This window comes from Hylaeus volcanicus, chromosome 4, assembly GCF_026283585.1.
Source record: "Hylaeus volcanicus isolate JK05 chromosome 4, UHH_iyHylVolc1.0_haploid, whole genome shotgun sequence".
Classification (NCBI taxonomy): domain Eukaryota; kingdom Metazoa; phylum Arthropoda; class Insecta; order Hymenoptera; family Colletidae; genus Hylaeus; species Hylaeus volcanicus.
In genome coordinates this window covers 2,912,247-2,917,081 of record NC_071979.1, presented here as the reverse complement: position 1 = coordinate 2,917,081, position 4,835 = coordinate 2,912,247, and the positions used below count along the sequence as shown (strand labels likewise).

Below are 4,835 nucleotides of genomic sequence, written 5' to 3'. Positions count from 1 at the left end.
TTAAAAATGAGCAAACTATTTGTAAACATGCCATTTATGAGGATTTTAACGTAAATATATTATTCAATGATGAAATTAATTTTGAAAAATAAAATGAAAATTACATTATTAAAGGAACAAACTATTTGTAAACATGCCTGTTATGAGGATTTTAATGTAAATATATTATTCAATGATAAAATTTTAATGGATTTTAATGTAAATATATAATTTAATGTAATATATATTTAATGAGGATTTTAATGTAAATATATTATTCAATGGTAAAATTCATTTTTAAAAATAAAATAAAAATTACATTTTTAAATGAACAAATCATTTGTAAACATGCCATTTGTGAGGATTTTAACGTAAACATATTATCCAATAATAAAATTAATTTTTAAGAATAAGTTAAAATTTACATTTTTAAATGAACAAACTATTTGTAAACATGCCAGTTATGAGGATTTTGACGTAAATATATTACATTGCCATATCATTGTTTTCGTTTAATTTACAATATATAAATAAAATTAGGAATTTAAGAAGTTCTTACTGGTTTTCAGAACAAAACAGACAACCTTTAATAATCGACTTCAACGTTTCTATTCGATATTGAGAAATAATTCCATAATTTCGTATTCTATATACAGTCAGTGTAATAAGTATTCGTACAGAAACCAATTAAAAATAAAACTTCATATATTTATTCTATTAATAAATTGTAGGGAAAGAAATAATTAACCAAAATTACTACATATTTTTAGAGTAGAATTTGCGTAAATTGAAGTTCCTTAATTTCAATGTCAACCTCTTATTTCTTTCCTTATTAATTTCATTTTAAATTGGCTGCTGTACGAATACTTACACCGACTGTATATAGTCTAAATACATATATAATAAACAAGTGTTAACGTGAATTACATAAATCAATAAAGTTCATGTACCAGTAAATTGTAAAACCCAAAGATACAATCTAATGTATATCGCTTCTTATCTTTCTAAACACGTAACCAAGTTACTTGTTACAAAATTATTTAATTTTCTGTTGTATTTCAACACCATTTTCAGTTTATGAAACTATAATGAAATTTATACAACCAAGACTGGTAAACGATTAAAGTCAATTCCATATGCATTCCCTAACGTCCAATCGATTCAACACATTGACTACCACACTAATACTCTTAAAAATGTCTGCTGTGATTAAATTTTATGTACTAACTATTTCAGACTCCATAATCAAACATTTATTATGGTATTTATTTTTGTACCTTCTCCAAAATTCAAACATTTCACACAAATTCATTTTCTTAGAACTTTCAAAATTAATTTATTCAGTTTTTCATTAAAAAGCACAACCGATTCAACACATTGACTACCACACTAATACTCTTAAAAATGTCTGCTGTGATTAAATTTGATGTACTAACTATTTCAGACTCCATAATCAAACATTTATTATGGTATTTATTTTTGTACCTTCTCCAAAATTCAAACATTTCACACAAATTCATTTTCTTAGACCATTCAAAATTAATTCGTTCAGTTTTCCAGCAAAAACCACCGTCGCCCATATATGGGTGACACGGCGACCGACGCGTTAAATAAAAGATTAGAATTGAACGTGATGAAAGATGATATCATTTAAATGTCAGCATTTTCATCTAAGAAATCACAACATCGCAACATTAACATCTAAGAAATTAAGTTGTCTATTTATATAAAAACTTTACATCCGGTAGCCATCGGCAAATTTTTAAGAGCGTGTCGAGAATGGGGCACGTGCAGATACCCAAAGTGCAGAAATTAATATCGAGTGGGATTTAAATTTTAAATCTCGCGTCGGAAGCGCGACGAGGGGAATTCTGGAAAGGCGGTCGTGTAAATTCCTTGGCGCGCTATCGAGGGTAGTAGTAGCATAGAAAACGTTGGAAGCAACGTACCGTAGGTGACAGGGCCCCCACCCTGTGACGGGACACCAGGCCCGTATTATGCGAACCCTCTGACAACCCCTCAGGTAGTACAGGACACGTACACACATGCGTGCGTACTCACGTACACGTTGGGAACGCGTGGAGAAACGCCCTTCGTGCATCTGCTCCTAAGGGAAGAGGGAACTCGTGTTGCAGTTCGTTGAAGGCAACCGTAGTGCACGGACCGAACGCAATTCGAGCACCGGGCATTGCCTCGACGGACTCGTGAACGTTTCGAGGAAAATTTCACGGCCATACGGAAGTTTACGAGAAACCTGGCGAGAAATACTGTGACTTTTCCCGAAAACATTTTAGACGCTCAAAGGGGGATTTTTAGAAGGAAGCAGTGCTTGGAATTGTCCCTGTGAGAAAGATACGACGGTTCCTCAGCTCTCGCGAAGAACAGTCTCTTCCGCCGAAGGAAGAACGCCAAGAATTTGAATGAAAATCGTGGAATAATTGCAGAAAATCCAGGATTTTATACATCGTGGAATAGTTGTGTAGCAACAGTTGAAGAAAATGTGCGAGAGACATCCAGATCTCGAGGTAAAGGTCATCTCGCCACCCGTGCAGACGATGACTTTCTCTCTGGAAACTTGGACATCGCCTTCCTACGTCAGCAACGCCTTCGTGATCTTGGTGAATCGATCTTAAAAAAAACCATTTAGTAGTTTCGCGCGTCCCGGCTGCGATTCTCGTAACTCGTAACTGGTGCGATGAACGCTGGAAGGAGCTCTAAATGCGCGTGACGAACGTCGTGCGCGCCTTAATAGAGAGTCATCCATTTACGTCCAGTGCCGCGCGTGGACTATCAAGATATAGTGCTTCGTGGCTAGTGGAACGGACGCGGTGTAAAAACGTCTCGTTTCAAAGACATTAATCAAACGCGAACGAGTCGGTCGCGAAGCGATACAGACCGATAGAAAAAACAACCATGGCTCAAACCACCGAGCCAGCACCGGTTCACTGCTATACGAATCCTTCGTTCTGCAGACAATCGGAGTACATACCGGAAGATCGAACCGGTGACTTGCCGCCGCCGCCGCAGTTTCAAAGCAGCGACGATTTGCCACCCCCGCCGCCGCCGTTGCAGTTACAATGCAACGGGGGTCAAAGCAACCTCGCGTTCCAAGGACCGATCGAGGGCGTCAGGGTCGAGAACGCCGAGATCAGGGACAGGTATTGCTACCTGGAGGAGGACAGAGGTCCCACGCATCGGAGATATGGCAGCCTTCCGGTGGACGAGCACAGCGCGATGTACAATCGGAGTTCTAGGTAATGATGGGATTGCCGATTACGTCGGGAGCGCAGCTAGAAAGAAGCGAAGGGAATTGATTCTTGTATTTGTTAAGAAATGACGAAAATTTTGGTTAATATTGGCTGGGTTATTGTTAGGTGATATTGTATACAATTTTTTCAGATGCAGTGGGCGTAGAAACTGTAGAAAGTATTTCTACACCGGTCAATTTTTAAAAAAGACTATATGTAATTGTAATTTATTTACTTGTTTTTTATATACGATATTGTACGTATCGTTGGGAATCTCTAGAATAGATACAGTACGAAAGAGAGTAGCTATTTATGTGAGTTGCGAAATTGACAAGAAAAAAGGAATTAATTAAAGGAATTAATTAGAGGTTGAAAAAAAAGGACTAATTTTGATAATTAATTTTGAGAGTATCGTTATAAGAGTAGCTATTTATATGAGTTGCGAAATTGACAAGAAAAAAGGAATTAATCGATAGAAATATTGAAGCAATAAGTATTCGTACAACTGTTTAATTTTGAAAACTTCATTAAGGGGTAACACCATTGTAAAGATTGAAAAAAAGACGTAACTTTGATTATTAATTTTGAGAGTATTGCAAAAAGAATAGTTATTTATGGGAGTTGCGAAATTGACAAGAAAAAAGGAATTAATTAAAGGAATTAATTAGAGGCTGAAAAAAAGGCCTAACTTTGATCATTAATATTGAGAGTCATTGAGTATAAAAAAAGAAGTTGAGAAACTACAATTTCACACAAAAGTTTTTTGCGAAATCGATCGGTGTACGAATACATTCTACACCCACTGTATAAAACAAATATTATGCCTTCTTTGTTTGAAATTTCTGGTTGGGCCACTGCTATTGTCAATATTTTATAGATAAGATTGTTCAGAAAATTAATGGACACTTATCGGGGTATCGTAAAGTATCGATGATATTCCGTTAGTGTCGGTTATATATATATATATATATATATATATAAGGTGGACCACGTAACTTGTACACTATGCTTGTACTCCTAAATTATGCATTGCATGAAAAAAATATCATGGTTAATTATTGCTATCATTATATCCACTTTAAACATCAGAGACATTAACATTATTCAATATCACTACAACCACCAAATACTATCCCAAACTTATTCAGACAGTATTTTCATGGAGAGAGTATATACCTTAACAGTAATCAATATTTACAACCCCAGCCCCCACAAAACAAACCCCCTAAAGCTGCTCAGACAGTATTTCCGTGTAGATAGTATACACATTAACTGTATGCAATATTGTCCACCTCCTTAGCCACACCGAATACATCAAACCCACTCAGACAGTATTTCCACGTAGATAGTATACATTAACACTATTGAATATTGGCGGTTCCACCAAATACTATCCCAAACTTATTCAGACAGTATTTTCATGGAGCGAGTATATACCTTAACAGTAATCAATATTTACAACCTTAGCCCCCACAAAACAAACACACCAAAGCTGCTCAGACAGTATTTCCGTGTAGATAGTATACACATTAACTATATGCAATATTGTCCAACCCCCTTCGCCACACCAAATACATCAAACCCACTCAGACAGTATTTCCACGTAGA

At 35.8% G+C, this 4,835-nt stretch overlaps 1 protein-coding gene across 1 annotated transcript in view; it reads left to right on the top strand.

Annotated features, from left to right (window-relative positions):
• Positions 1 to 2,710: 2,710 nt before the first annotated feature.
• The window catches only part of LOC128874757 (uncharacterized), a 13,249-nt gene continuing 11,124 nt past the window's right edge, over positions 2,711 to 4,835 (top strand). The window contains exon 1 of the mRNA XM_054119799.1: positions 2,711 to 3,233. Coding sequence (XP_053975774.1) covers positions 2,893 to 3,233 — 341 coding nt within the window. The 5' untranslated portion in view covers positions 2,711 to 2,892. The remainder of the gene's footprint in view (positions 3,234 to 4,835) is intronic.